The sequence below is a fragment of the Oncorhynchus keta genome, chromosome 1, assembly GCF_023373465.1.
Source record: "Oncorhynchus keta strain PuntledgeMale-10-30-2019 chromosome 1, Oket_V2, whole genome shotgun sequence".
Taxonomy (NCBI): domain Eukaryota; kingdom Metazoa; phylum Chordata; class Actinopteri; order Salmoniformes; family Salmonidae; genus Oncorhynchus; species Oncorhynchus keta.
Genome location: NC_068421.1, coordinates 54,033,759 through 54,048,827, shown reverse-complemented (window position 1 = coordinate 54,048,827; position 15,069 = coordinate 54,033,759). Strand labels below are relative to the sequence as shown.

General features: G+C 41.4%; 1 protein-coding gene across 2 annotated transcripts; it reads left to right on the top strand.

Annotated features, from left to right (window-relative positions):
• The first annotated feature begins 766 nt into the window (after positions 1 to 766).
• On the top strand, positions 767 to 14,761 carry LOC118387820 (hippocampus abundant transcript 1 protein). 2 transcript variants are annotated; one of them, XM_052527790.1, is made up of 13 exons: positions 767 to 926; positions 2,209 to 2,276; positions 5,122 to 5,217; positions 5,344 to 5,406; positions 5,499 to 5,626; positions 5,735 to 5,849; positions 6,091 to 6,309; positions 10,303 to 10,416; positions 10,778 to 10,849; positions 12,223 to 12,335; positions 12,446 to 12,543; positions 12,826 to 12,992; positions 13,332 to 14,761. In XM_052527790.1, the coding sequence occupies exons 4-13, from the start codon at positions 5,380 to 5,382 to the stop codon at positions 13,536 to 13,538; spliced, it is 1,260 nt and encodes a 419-aa protein (XP_052383750.1). In that variant the 5' UTR covers positions 767 to 926; positions 2,209 to 2,276; positions 5,122 to 5,217; positions 5,344 to 5,379; the 3' UTR covers positions 13,539 to 14,761. The 2 variants fall into 2 exon arrangements, with proteins under 2 accessions (XP_052383750.1, XP_035632459.1); XM_035776566.2 differs by lacking the exons at positions 767 to 926; positions 2,209 to 2,276 and adding an exon at positions 4,168 to 4,444.
• Positions 14,762 to 15,069: the final 308 nt, after the last annotated feature.

Here is a 15,069-nt window from a genome sequence, read left to right as displayed (position 1 = left end):
TAAAAATAACATGGCTATACACAGGGAGTAGAAAATAACATGGCTTTATATCAAATCAAATTATAGGGAGTTAATGTGCAGGGAGTCATGTGCAGGGGTACAAGGTAATTGAGGTAACTATGTACTGTACATATAGGTAGGGATAAAGTGACAAGTCAACATAATAGATAATAGACCGTAGCAGCAGCAAAAAAAGGGTCAATGTATATAGTCCGGGGAGCCATTTGATTAGCTACTTAGCAATCTTGTTTAGAAATCTTATGGCTTAGGGGTAGAAGCTGTTCAGGGTCCTGTTGGGTCCAGACTTGGTGCATTGGTACCGCTTGCTGTGTGGTATCAGATGGAACAGTCTGGCTTGGGTGGCTGGAGTCTTTGACAATATTTAGTGCCTTCCACTGACACCACCTGATATAGAGGTCCTGAATGGCAGGGAGCGTAGCCCAGTGATGTACTGGGCCATACGCACTGATTTCTGTAGCGGCTTGTGGTCCGATGCCAAGCAGTTGCCTTAGCAAGCGGTGATGCAGGCAGTCAAGATGATCTCAATGGTGCAGCTGTAGAACTTTTTAAGGATCTGAGGCCCCAATTGTCTCAAGGCTTAAAAAAAATCCTTCTTTAACCTGTCTCCTCCCATTCATCTAAACTGATTGGAGTGGATTTAACAGGTGACATCAATAAGGGATCATAGAATTCACCTGGATTCACCTGGTCAGTTTATGTAATGGAAAGAGCTTTTTTTTTGTACACTCAGTATGTCTATGTCTGTGTAGGTATGGACATGAGTGAGTGCATGTGTGCTAAGGTGCGGTGAATCCGAGCAGCTGGTCAGTCCAGTTCAAGTGTTCAGCAGTCTGATGGATTTTAGATAGAAGCTGTCTCTGAACCTGTTGGTATCAGACCTCATGCTCCGATACGTCTAACCGACGGTAAGGGAGAGAACAACTCGTGGCTGGGGTGTGTGGGGTCCTTGATGATGCTGCGTGCCTTCCTAGGCACCGTTTTGAGTAGATGTTCTGGATGGCCTTTATATAATCTCATCATTATATACAGTATCTCTGAGAAGTGTAAATTAGTTAGTAGGTGAATGGAGGAGTGTCATCGCCTCCTCAATAGCCTTCTCCCAGCGAGGAAGCACAAGAGTATCCTACCTAAGTCCTTTGTGGAAGAGTTTTGAGATACGCCACACCCCCTTAGAATCAGCTGTTGTTTACTCAGAGGAGAAACGCATACACATATTTAAAAACATTATGCTACTTATCCTTTTATCTATAAATGTCACAACTAGCTGAATTACTTTTTACAACTTTACACATTTAATTTGGGATTCCACCGCTGTAAATGTAATTTGCATGAGTGAGTCTCATTTCATACATTTGTTTCCACATTTCCTCTCCTCCCCTCCCCGGTTATCTTTGACCTTTTTCAATAGGAGGCGAGGAGAGGACGGAAGATGAAGTTGAGCATACCATTTGAGAATCTCCCATTTAAAGGGCAGCAGCCATACTGACAGTGTTCCCCAACCCCTCTCTGTTTTTTAACTGGTCGTTCAGAACAGCACCGATTCTGTTTAATTGAAGGTTAAACACTGTTTTTTTCATACTGAACGCAGCTCAGGCTGAAGTGCATTGGCAGTTACTTGCTGCCTTTTCCACATGCCAGGACAAAACGGTTCTGTTTTACTGCAATCAGACTTTTTATAATACTGCATCTGTCAGAGGCCTGAGCTTTTGGGATAGGTGGTACATCTCTCGTTTCTGGACTGCTGGATAATCAGATGCCTTGAGATGCATCCACCTGCAGTCTCGGAGGCAAGCCACCAGTCACTAAAACCTGCCTGTCACTAAACGTATTATTCTGTACATAAATCCGTGCCACTCCATTTAGCATTGTAGAGTATGTTACGTTATGTTGGCCAAAACTTGTCCACACTTAGCTACCTTTCGTCATTTCATTATTTTCGGGCTCATAACCAATGATGATACTAGCAAAGAGGATTTAGATAACTTAGTGTGAAAACTCTGTGATACAAGCACATTTCACGGGTAAGACTTTTTTTGATTGTTGATTTTTTGATAATGGCAGCCTTCAATTTGATCATTATTTTCCAGCTCTCCAGGTAGCTGACTAAAAGGTGTGCATTTTTACTATGTGACTTTTTGCATGTGTGTGTGTGTGTGTGTGTGCTCACAGACTGTTCTCTCTCCGCAGTGCCAGTGGTGAGGCGTCCATGGACAGTCCATCCTCTACCAACAAGGGGCCCATCTCCATCTCTGCTGGTTAGTACAGCTGTCACACACGTGGACACATCATTCTCTAACACATACACACCCTCTCTGCATCTTGTATCTATCTCATAGTCTCTTTCATGGCCTCTCCCAAATGCACACATTCTCTTTCACGGTCTGTATTTTTCCTCTGTTTTTCTGTTCCTGTCTTTCTATCTCTACCTCCTGATACTCATTATCTCTCATTCTGTTTCCTCTTCTCCTCTGACATCAGTAGTAGTATGCAGCTCAAAGTAGTAGCATGCATCTGGCCGCCCCATGCCAATGTTTTAAGAGGCTTAGGCCAGCAATCTAAATGCCTGATCAAGGGAGCGTTATCCATGGTTTTTAGACTGTACTTTTAATTTTCCAACTTAATAACATTGTAATTCTTATTTGTTATTCCCAGTGCTATATCAATAGTTTTGTCAAGAGGTGGCCCCAATCCCGTTGGATGACAGTCCCCCATCCCATTTACACCCCCCTATCCCATTTACACCCCCCTATAGATCCCTCTCTGTAGATCCCTACTCTGTTTATAATATATCCTGATGCCTAGTCACCTTACCCCTATACATATCTAACCCTACCAGTCTACTATCCCTGCACATTGTAAATATGGGTATTGGCACTGACCCTGCAACTGACCCTGTATATAGCTTACTTACTTTCTCGTGTGTTTTTGTTCTACTTCACTTTTTTTTTAAATGTATTGTACTACTGATATTGATCACTGCATTGTTGGGATTGTACAAGGAAGAAAGGCATTTCACTGTACATGTGAACGTGACAATAAGAACCTGATTATCTTTCTGAATTTAGTTAATGCTACAACCCTTACATTTTTCATACACAGTTAACTTTGTATATCACATTTTTGTTTATGCTGAATAATTTCAAATGGCCTATTCAGTCTTATCAGTATGCACAGTTGAGATTGCTCTCAGGTACGATATATATATCCTGTTCAAATATAACCCAAACACAGCTATTGACTTATTAGGTCAGAGCCACAGTATGTCATTTCTGTCACTTGTGGTATCATACTATGGATTCTGTCCTATCACTCTAGGCAGAAATTACTCTTGATTGTCGTGTAACTAGTATACACATCATGCATTGCTTTATTCAATTTGTTCTAAGTATTTTTGTGTGAAATCAAGATGTAGGATACTGTACATCCTACAATTTGTATTTTATTGTATGACCGCAGCTCAATTGGTAGCCCAATGTAATCTAGCGTAAGATATCATACTAAAGCAGTCAAACTTAATATATTATAAATGGGCCAAAGCTGGTGCAATCAAGACTTTGGATACTATACGTCTTACAATTTGTATTATATTGTACGACAGCTATTCCATCAATAGCCTAATGTAATGTAACCTAACATAAGGTAGCATATCATACTAAATGGCGTGGCACAGATTTACGTACAGAATAATATATTTAGTGACAGATACTACTGCACTGTTGGAGCTAGGAACACTAAGCATTTCGCTACACCCGCAATAACGTCAGCTAAATATGTGTTTGTGACTAATAACATTTGATTTGATTTGACAGGCGGGTTTTAGGGACAGGAGGCTCGACTCCAGAGCTGCAGCTTGATACTAGGATAGGATGTATGGGATGTAGTATAGGATGCATTCAGGGCCTTTCAGGAGGATCCTGTGATACCTATGGGGTCTTTGTTCGTTGACGGTTCTAGAGTGAGGGGGAATACTGTAGTGCTTAATACATGAGAGTAAAGTAGAAATGTAATGCAGACACGGTCCGCAGGTTTTTCTACTATTCTCTAATTCAATGTATACTGAGATGTAGTACCTGTTCTAAAAAGAAGTCATACCAGTACCCGTCTAAGCAGGTACACGGATGTCAGAAAGAATATCGTATGATGTGACGTCATTACGTTTTAACAATGTTTTTGCAAAGATGGCGGTGGTTGAGTGAATGGGACGAAACAGCCCTTTTAGTTTGAAAAATAGATTTATTCTAAGGTATTTCAGTTTCTTTTCCGACAATCTGATTTAAATAGTTTATTTTCTGAAATTCCTTAATAAATAGATTCTTATTAAACGAAGAACTAGAATGGTAATATGACACAGAGCAAAAAGAAGAAACGGGCGAATCGCAGTCTCCTGCTGGCGAAAAAAATTATTATCAAGGATGGAGGAACGGTGAGTTTCCACCTAAATGACAGTATTTGCCATCGTATTTCTTGAGATTAACTAGCAGCATGTGGTATGTCTACAATATGTCACATTTCGCGAGCTAGCTAGCTCCTGCTTGCTAGCGTCCGGGAAGTTCATCATATGCCTCTTTATAGTCCTCTCAAAAACAACATAGCTAACGTTAGCTAGTTGGCTGGCTAGCACCAGATGTTTGGCACTAGCTAGCTAAGTTAGCTAGCATATCAGTATCTTTGACAGTAATTTAGCTAGATGCCATCTGAGATGGACAAGTATTAGCTAGCTGACTAGCTAGGGAAGTAACTTTAAACACTATTGTTTAAAAGGTGGCTAGGCTAATAGAGTTCCATGGGCAAGCTTTCTAGCTAGCCGTTTGTTTAGTTAGATGATGTTATAGTTATTCAGCAATATGGTAGCTAGCTAAATTCCTAACGTTGCTTACTGAAATCAACAACAACTAAAGTCAAATTTGCCAATACTGCAACACCGCTACTGGCTCTAGTGTCAATTATGAATGTTGTGTAAGCAGGAAGATGCCCCACTGTGTATTATGGTGACTTATTGCAGAGTTGACCTTTTAATATATCTTCTTTGAAAGTAAGACAGTCGAGTATTACTTGTTTCTTGTTGACACACTTAAATAGTTATTCCACTCTGTTCACCAGGCACAAGGTTTTGGAGCTCCCAGCGTGTACCATGCTGTAATTGTCATCTTTTTGGAATTTTTTGCCTGGGGCCTGCTTACAGCACCCACTTTGGTGGTATGTTGTCTTGATTATGACCTATTATTTAATACAGTATGATTTGTTGGCTGCTGATAAAACTATGTTGAAGACCGTCTCCAATTTACAGTATCCACTCTCTGTCCCTGTCCCCTTCCAATCCAGGTCCTACATGAGACGTTCCCGAAGCATACGTTTCTGATGAATGGCTTGATCCAGGGGGTAAAGGTATGGTGTTTGAACATGTGCTATTATTTTGAACAGTTATCTTTCAATTCTGTTACAATTTTTTTGGGGGGGGGTGTCTTGTTGTATTACAGGGCCTGCTGTCTTTCCTGAGTGCTCCGCTGATTGGTGCCCTGTCTGATGTGTGGGGTCGGAAGTCTTTTCTCCTGCTCACCGTTTTCTTCACCTGCGCTCCCATTCCACTGATGAAGATAAGCCCGTGGTACGATGGGTCCCAACCTGAGAGAGTTCATAGTTACTGAGATCACCATTTTAAAAGCTGAATCAAGTGTATTATTAACTGAGTGCCATATCCTGCCTCGGGTTTCAGGTGGTACTTTGCAGTTATCTCGGTGTCCGGTGTGTTCGCTGTTACATTCTCTGTGGTCTTTGCCTATGTTGCTGACATCACGCAGGAGCATGAGCGCAGCATGGCCTATGGACTGGTGTGTATTGAACATTACCTACACAGTTTCTTCTAATCTTGTTTACCACAGCACTTTTTTTGATTCAGGGATTTATGGTTCATTGCTAAAATAGTACATCATTCAGAACCTATTTGAAGATTTGTCCCTCTTAAACAAAGCAGAAATTATGTGCAATTTTTTTTTTAAACTACAATTTCATTCAAAGAGTAGTAGTAGCAGAGCTTGGCAGTAGTAAACCTCGTCTACTCTTGTTCGTTAGGTGTCGGCCACCTTTGCTGCTAGCCTGGTGACGAGCCCGGCCATTGGCGCCTACTTGGGCCGTGTGTACGGGGACGGCCTGGTGGTGGTGCTGGCCTCGGCCATCGCTATGCTGGACATCTGCTTTATCCTGGTGGCCGTGCCTGAGTCTCTGCCTGAGAAGATGAGGCCAGCGTCCTGGGGGGCTCCCATCTCCTGGGAACAAGCCGACCCCTTTGCTGTGAGTACCTGTCCACCTCTAAAGGCTCAGTCAGTTGGTGTTATTATTTTGTGTAGCCATTATTAGTGTGCTTTCAGAACGCAAAATGATAAACCTCTTGAAAATGTGTGCTTCGGTTTGGCACTATGATCAGTGGTATCAGCTAGAAATTTGGTGGGTCTCAAAGAGACCGAGGCGGAATATGGACATTTTTAATTTCGGTTGCATCGCTGTCCTCCTGACTGCTGACGTTGGGGTCATTTAGAAATCCAAAAAAGGTTATAGGGGTAATGTGTGTCTGTTTTCATGGGACAATGGTATCAACGGAATTGGTGGCGGGGGGGGTGGAGGCCGGTATTGTTTATGATTAAAAGAGGGCTTAGGAATAGAATGTGGTGAGAATGGCTGTGCTGCAAGACCCCCCTCCCCCCCGACTGACGCCCATGGTTCCCCTTATGGAAACGTAGCATCTGTTTTTGTGTTGACACTTTCAACTAGCTACTCATGTTACAAGTGGTCCTCTTCAGTCTTCCCATTTCCCTACAATAGCTCTATCACTTAAGCTACTGTTTTCATTCAAGTTCATAGAAGAACAAGACCACCTGATGTTGTATGCATTTGGGAAGAGAAACTTGACAAGTTCTGTGGTTAGTTGTAAACGTAACGATTCATGTATTTGGACCAACTTGTTTGGTACAGGCCATGTTAGTGTTACCTCGTCTTTAATTTATGCGCACTGTTTTCATAATTCCTCTATAGTAGACTTTCAGCGAGTGGCGGTGGTTCTAATTGCACATTGGCACCAACGGTGCCCAAAACAGTGCAGGAATAGTACACAAAAAAATATATATTTGATAAACACAATTGGATTTACCCAGCATAAGGAACAAACTTTCATGCCGCATTTAGACCAGGATGTGGTCTTTGTCAGCCAAACCTGAACTTCCCCTAAGGTGGGTTGTTTGAAGGAGCCAAGGTGGTGTGTGTAAAAGGGGGAGGGAGTTCAACAGGCTGTTAGACAGACGCCAAATAGGGGAACAATTAACCTTTCATAATCCTCTATATTTCTGAGGGGCTGTACAACAACAGTTAAAGCTACATGGCACAATGTACAGCAGCTACTCATTGCACAGCGAAACAGGTCTTCCTCAGGCAATGTTGAGGGGGAAGGCTGACGTGTCGCTGAAATACATCAACATCACATGATATAGCAATGATGATTGCAGGGTACTTACAGTGTCTTCAGAAAGTTTTCACACCCCTTGACGTTTTCCATATTTTCTTATTACAGCCTGAATTTAAAATGGATTCAATTGAGATTTATTTTTGGTCACTGTCCTACACATAATGTCAAAGTGGAATTATGTTTTTAAAACTTTATTTTTACAAAAATGTTAAGATGAAATATGTAGAACTTGCTTATTCTAATAGTTTGTCTAATTTCAGTTTGTGACAAAACAAGTAGTCATTGTGTAGATAATCATTGTAGATCTACCGCTTCTTAGACTTGCTTTCGATACGAATGACAGATTTATAACACAGATTTCTATGTGAATTTGGTCGGGTCGCCTCAAAAATGACATTGTAGCTGAAATGTCTTGAGTCAATAACTATTCACAACCCCTTTTTTTTTTATGGCAAGCCTAAATAGGTTAAGGAATAAGAATGTGCTTAAGTCAAATGATAAGTTGCATGGACTCTGTGCAATGACAGTGTTTAACATGACGACCTCATCTCTGTACCCCACACATACAATTATTTGTAAGGTCCCTCAGTCGAGCAGTGAATTTCAAACACAGATTCAACCACAAAGACCAGGGGGAGTTTCAAGTGCCTCGCAAAGAAGAGCACCTATTGGTAGATCAGTAAAAGCAGACATTGATTATCCCTTTGAGCATGGTGAAGTTGTTAAACTTTGGATGGTGTATCAATACACCCAGTCACTTCAAAGGTACAGGCGTCAGGGATTTCACCATGAGGCCAATGGTGACTTAAAAAAACACTGAGTTTAACGACTGTGATAGGAGAAAACTGAGGATGAATCAACAACTTTGTAGTTACCCCACAATACTAACCTAATTAGAATGAAAAGAAGGAAGCCTGTACAGAATATGCATCCTGTTTTCGACAATGCACAGAAGTGATACTGGGGACAAATGTGGCAAAGAAATCTACTTTTTGTCCTGAAAGAAAGTGTTATGTTTGGGGATAAATACAACTCATTACTGAGTACAACTCTCCATATTTGCAGGCATAGTTGTGGCTGCATCATGTTATAGGTATGCTTGTAAACGTTACGGACTGGGGAGTTTTTCAGGTTATAAAATAAATGGAATTGAGCTAAGCACAGGCAAAATCCTAGAGGAAAACCTGGTTCAGTCTGCTTTCCACCAGACACTGGAAGATGAATTAACCTTTTCAGCAGGACAATAACTTAAAACACAAGGCCAAATCTACACCGGAGGTGCTTACTAAGAAGACAGTGAATGTTCCTGGGTGGCCGAGTTAGAGTTATGACTTAAATCTTCTTGAAAATCTATGGCAAGACCTTAAAATGGTTGTCTAGCAATGATCAAAAACCAATTTGACAGAGCTTGAAGAATATTGAAAAGAAGAATGGGCAAATGTTGCTCAATCCAGGTGTGGAAAGCTCTTAAAGAACTTACAGTCAGAAAGACTGTAATTGCTGCCAAAGGTACTCCTACAAAGTATTGACTCAGGAGTGTAAATAATTATGTAAATGAGATATTTCTGTATTTCATTTTCAAAAGAATTGCTACAAATTCGAAAAACATGTTTTCCCTTTGTCATTGTGGGGTATTGCATCAATATAATCAATTTTGAATTCAGGCTGTAACACAACAAAATGTGGAATAAGTCGATGGGTATGTATAGTTTCTCAAGGCACTGCGAAGATAATATCAAGATTGTGTTAATAAATGTAAGTGTGTTATGATGATCGATCCAGGGAAATAAGCATCATCACACGATTGACCTACAAAACTTAAGCTAAAGGAGTATTTATTTTGAATCCGAGTGAAGTCTCTCTTCTTTTTGCTCTTAACACAATCATCACGATTGACGCTGTATAACGCTGAAGGCCCAAGTCACTGATATTGTAGCATAACAATACAGTATGGGGGTGTTTGTAGGTCAAGGGTTCCCAACCTTTGTTCCCCAGTGTCAACTTTTTCACATTAATCCCCCCCCCCTTTATTTATTTATTATTGTTTATTAAGGTGGCCTATATTAAATACAACAGCAGCTTGACATTGTTTAATTTGAGAGACCTAAGAAAACACATAAGAAAAGTGTTGTTTTGAAGCTACTTTCCTGCAATTCTACATAGTTTAACAAGACTCATGAGGTAGACTATTTAAATATGATAGTAATGGATAAGGAACATATTGGTTTATTATTATGTATATGAACCCTCAATGTAATGATACATAATATAATTTTTCCCGTAAAGTGATTCGATCAGTTGATAGCAACAGTCACGCATTGTATAAGATTACTTCCCAAGCACTTTAGAAGGTCGTAGCTCAGTCATGGAGACAAACCAACGATATTCCGACGTGTACCAGAATTGCGTCTTACTCTTGCATTTCACCACTTGATTATATCCTATAGCATCACGGATTTATGCGTAATTTTAGATTTGTATAAACAAATTGCGAATTGTTCAAAAAGTACCCCCACCCCCCCCCCCCAATCAAGGAAGGTCCCGCACACCGCCACGAATCGTTGGCTCCCCATGTGGAGGGGGGGTGTGGGAACCCCTGTTGTAGGTGGTTATGTGTTGGTGTAATTCTAGGTCTCCTGACTCTCCGACGCAGACCACAGCTGTTTTGTAACTCTACTTCTCTAGTTTGCTCTCTTGGGTTAAGACCCAGTTCTCACAATAGGCCTCCTGTCCGACCAGGAGGAGTGGTTGGGTGTTCTTGCACATCATATCGTTAACACTTGTTATCACCTACCGTCCTCCTAACCCCTTTTTCTTTCTGTCTCCAGTCTCTAAGGAAAGTGGGCCAGGATTCCACTGTGCTGCTCATCTGTATAACAGTGTTCCTGTCCTATCTCCCTGAGGCTGGCCAGTACTCCAGCTTCTTCCTCTACTTACGACAGGTCGGCTATGTATACTGTCAAATATATAAACGGACGTGTAAGATGTCAGCCCATCCCCCTATTTCCATTATCAATGTAACTGAGGTCAAGTCCCCTTCATAGTCAGTATATCATTTGGTAGAGTTGTCGAGGGATTTTGACTATGTAGCTCATTCAAAGTATACAACCAAGTTATCATATTTTGCTTGGACCCCTGCTCTTTGCTGCTCACAGCTAGGCCTGTATATATATATATATATATATATATATATATATATATATATATATATATATATATATATATATATATATCCTTGATGATAGGCATACTCATTTTGTTTCACTAGCAGTACGATCACATTTTTGCTCTCCCTTTTTTCAGATTATGGGATTTTCACCTGAAAATGTTGCAGCTTTCATAGCTGTTCTAGGACTGCTTTCAATCATTGCACAGGTTAGTTGTCATTAACTATCATTACATTATTTATATTTATATATATGTGTGTGTGTGTGTATATCTATCTCACACACAAAATTATGTGGCCACCCCTTCAAATTATTAGATTTGGCTATTTCAGCCACACCTGTTGCTGACAGGTGTATAGAATCAAGCACACAGCCATGCAATCGCCATAGATAAACATTGGCAGTAGAATGGCCTTACTGAAGAGCTCCGTGACAATCAACGTGGCACCGTCATAGGATGCCACCTTTCCAACAAGTCAGTTTGTCAAATTTCTGCCCTGCTAGAGCTGCTGTTTCTGCTGTTATTGTGAAGTGGTAACGTCTAGGAGCAACAATGGCTCAGCCGCGAAGTGGTAGGCCACACAAGCTCACAGAACAGGACCACCGAGCACTGTAGCATGTAAACATAGTCTTTCCTCAATTGCAACACTCACTACCGAGTTCCAAACTGCCTCTGGAAGCAACGCAGCACAAGAACTGTTGGTTGGGAGCTTCATGAAGTGGGTTTCCATGGCCATGCAGCCGCACACAAGCCTAAGATCACCATGCGCAATGCCAAGCGTCGGCTGGAGTGGTGTAAAGCTCGCTGCCATTGTACTCTGGAGCAGTGGAAACTCTTTCTCTGGAGTGATGAATCACGCTTCACCATCTGGCAGTCTGACGGACGAATTTGGGTTTGGCGGATGCCAGGAGAACACTACCTGCCCCAATAAATAGTTCGAACTGTACAGTTTGGTGGAGGAGAAATAATGTTCTGGGGCTGTTTTTCATGGGTTGGGCTAGGCCCCTTAGTTCCAGTGAAGGGAAATCTTAACGCTACAGCATACAATGACATCCTAGATGATTCTGTGCTTCCAACTTTGTGAAGGACCTTTGTTGTTTCAGCATGACAATACCCCCCATGCACAAAGTGAGGTCCATACAGAAATGGTTTGTTGAGATCGGTGTGGAAGAACTTGACTGGCTTGTACAGAGCCCTGACCTCAACTCAATTTAACACCTTTGGGATTAATTGAAACGCCGACTGCGAAGCCAGGCCTAATCGGCCAACATCAGTGGCCGGCTTTTGTGGCTGAGTGGAAGCAAGTACCTGCAGCAATGTTCCAACATCTAGTGGAAAGCCTTCCCAGAAGAGTGGAGGCTGTTACAATATATTAATGCCGATGATTTTGGAATGAGATGTTAGACAAGCAGGTGTCCACATACTTTTGGTCATGTAGTATATATCTATATAGTTATTCCATTCTCTGCCATGTTATAACGACCTTTGGTTTGGCCATATAACAAGGACTTTGATTATAGGCATTATGAACATTCCAATAAAGTGTTTCTAATTATGTTCTTTTGTGTTCCCTTTGTAAGACTGTAATATTGAGTTTACTCATGCGTTCCATCGGGAATAAGAACACCATCTTGCTCGGCCTTGGGTTCCAGATACTGCAGCTCGCCTGGTATGGGTTTGGCTCCGAGCCATGGTAAGCTTTTTCAAGGCGACTCAAACCATTGAACGCATCTGATGATTCAGTTCAGTGATGGATACTCTTTACAGTGATAGATACTCTTTAAAGTGACTATCTCTCTACAGGATGATGTGGGCAGCAGGCGCTGTAGCAGCCATGTCAAGCATCACTTTCCCAGCAATCAGTGCGTTGGTTTCTCGCACCGCTGAGCCAGACCAACAAGGTTTGTACTTAGTTATAACTTTATTTTGTAACTTTCTCTGATTTGTCTTTTGGCAGGGTCATAAATGCAAATGAGAAATGGTTCTGTTAAAGGGGCAGTTAATCAAAAATGACTTATTTTTTTCCTTACATTGAAACCAGTTAATGCTTAGCCATAGACCACTTTTCAAGGTAAGGAAATAAATATGTACTTTTGAAGAACTATCCCTTTAACTTACCTTGTGAATTAAAAGTTGAATAAAATCCAACTAATACGAAAATTATTTTGGCGCTCATCCCACAGGGGTGGGCCAGGGGATGGTGACAGGGATCCGGGGTCTGTGTAACGGCTTGGGGCCGGCGCTCTACGGCTTCATCTTCTACATCTTCCACGTGGAGCTAGATGCGCCCCCAGACGGCAGCCAGGACACGCCGGTCCACACTCAACCCCACCTTCAGCACCTCCCACAGGTTAGCCCCCAGCCCCAAACTTTTCTCCTCCTCCTCATAGATTTGATACGCAGCCTGAACCCGACGAGGCTTGAATTTGGTTGGAGTTCAACAGCCAGCATACCTCCAAAAGTGACCAAGCAGTTCAACAAGGCTCTATCGCTGTCTTAAAAGTGGCTATCATTATTTAGGCACTATGCAATCTTAGAGGTTTGTGGCCACTATTTAATGTTAACTAGTTACCAAGTATTTACGTGACTGTTTTTGAATATGCTTTGTACAAGTGTAACCCTAATTTGTTAAGCATTTTCCTAATTTAGTCAAATTCTCTTGTACCTTTTTATTCCCTCCTCTCCTCAGACGTCCATCATTCCTGGCCCACCCTTTCTCTTCGGAGCATGCTCAGTGCTGCTAGCACTCTTGGTGGCCCTTTTCATACCAGAGCACCCCCACCTGGGCCCCCGGCCTGGCAGCTGGAAGAAGCACAGCTCGCCCCACGGGCACCCCCACAGCCCACAGCCACCCGGGGAGGCCAAAGAGCCCCTACTGCAGGACACAAATGTGTAACACAGACCTGGCTACTCGGGCCTGACTCCCCCCTCTTCAAAACCACACAAAGCAAGAGAGCTCATGTGTCGGTGTAGTAAACAATCAAAAGGCTATATTAAGAGTTACCACTATATATGTATACATAGGAGTATGTTTTTTTTTAAAGAAAGTTCTATCCAAAGGCACTATTTGCAATGGCTTATATTTATTCATTTTTTTGTTTTTCCTCAAACTTTTACTTTTAGTTTTTCTTCAACCGTTGTTTTGATGATATTGGACAGGGCAATGCTCAACTCAGGGACATACCTGTTGGGCTGTTTCTGAACACAGTGTGTTCCACAATCAGAAGAGGGAGTCTCTGCACAAAAAACAACAACCTAGAAAGAAAAAGAAGCATCAAAAAGACTGGTTAGTCCTCTAGAGTTGGGCCTTCAGCTTTACGGAACTGTGTGTGAGAAAAATGACAATGCGGGGCTGAATCGGAAATCCAGTTGAAATTTCCCCCAGATCTTTGCATAAAACAGCCTTAATCCACAAACTAACCACGGAATGTGAAGACGCGATGGACTTGGAATGGTACAGCTGAATTTTTAAAGCACCTTTGTTTTGACGCTTATATCAAACTGCTGCCTATATGAATTCCTACTACCACTTCTTCAGACTGACTGGTGCCTCAATTGGGGTGGGATACTTTTTGGCGGGACCACAAGGAGATATCGTATCAACCCCTGCTTACTCTTTGACATCACAGAATGTGACAGATTGGCTTGATATTTTGTCTTTTATTCTCATTTTGTTCATGTACACGGCCAAGTTCCTGACATGTATGGATCGTACAGTTACAGAAAATGATCATACAAGAAGGGTTTGCCTTTAAAAAATATCTAATTTACACGAAGGACACCCTATGTCAGACAACACGTTGCATAGTTACGGATTCCGTAGATCCATCTCGTGGCCTTCTAAAAACCTTTTCACTTGTACAAACAAAATATGTTCTCGTTTTAACTTGCTTATTGACCAAATACCAAAAGTACATATTGAATCATGAAAGTGTGCTCTAGCTATTTATGAGTTGGTGTTCTGTAAAACAGAAATACTGTATGCAGTTTTTTTTCTTTTCCATGTATTGTCATTGTTTTGCTGCCTTTTATTTTCAATATTTCATTTGTTGACTGACCTTGTAAATATACAGTAAGTATACAACCATGCATTTCAATAAAGTGGAATATTTTGATGGATTTATGGTTGGGAAACTTAGGTAAAGAGAACATTGAGCTAAATCCAAACATGAGATACCAGTATGATGAATCTTGAAGTCAATGCATTTTAGGGTTCCACCCGCAGCCTTTTATTGTACACTATCTGATAGGGTACACACTTATCAATATAATTTAGCATGTTTTGCTGTGTTGGGCAGCAGGCTGTAATTGACGACAGGTGAGATGGACACATTGCTGGCAGTTATTTCACCAAGAAAAAGTTCAATGTCACGCTATATTTCAAGTTTGTCTTCAAATGGTTCTGTAAGCTTGATTTTGCAATGGAA